The 346-nt window shown below is 47.1% G+C and overlaps 1 protein-coding gene across 1 annotated transcript; it reads left to right on the forward strand.

The window, feature by feature from the left end:
- Positions 1-5: 5 nt before the first annotated feature.
- LOC109132022 lies at positions 6-340 on the forward strand (the record flags this gene model as incomplete). The annotated part of the gene is made up of 1 exon (XM_019243174.1): positions 6-340. A coding segment is annotated over one exon (335 nt), but the record flags the coding sequence as incomplete, so codon positions are not given.
- Positions 341-346: the final 6 nt, after the last annotated feature.

Below are 346 nucleotides of genomic sequence, written 5' to 3' on the forward strand. Positions count from 1 at the left end.
ATCCATCAGCAGCAACAGCTCTAGTCTCTGTTGATTCTCAACAAAAGTTAAACTACTCAACGGCGGACTTAAACATGATTGCTTCTCAGAGACGTGTTCTCACCGACGGTCCCGTGGCGGTTCTCTGGGACATTGAGAACTGCCCCGTTCCTAGCGACGTGCGTCCTGAAGATGTGGCTAGTAACGTAAGAACGGCTATTCAGTTGCATCCTTTGATATCAGGTCCAGTGGTTACATTCTCAGCTTATGGTGATTTCAATGGGTTTCCTCGTCGTGTTAGAGAAGGTTGTCAAAGAACTGGTGTGAAGCTTGTTGATGTACCAAACGGTAGGAAAGATGCGTCTGA

Source organism: Camelina sativa, unplaced genomic scaffold (genome assembly GCF_000633955.1).
Source record: "Camelina sativa cultivar DH55 unplaced genomic scaffold, Cs unpScaffold13108, whole genome shotgun sequence".
NCBI lineage: Eukaryota > Viridiplantae > Streptophyta > Magnoliopsida > Brassicales > Brassicaceae > Camelina > Camelina sativa.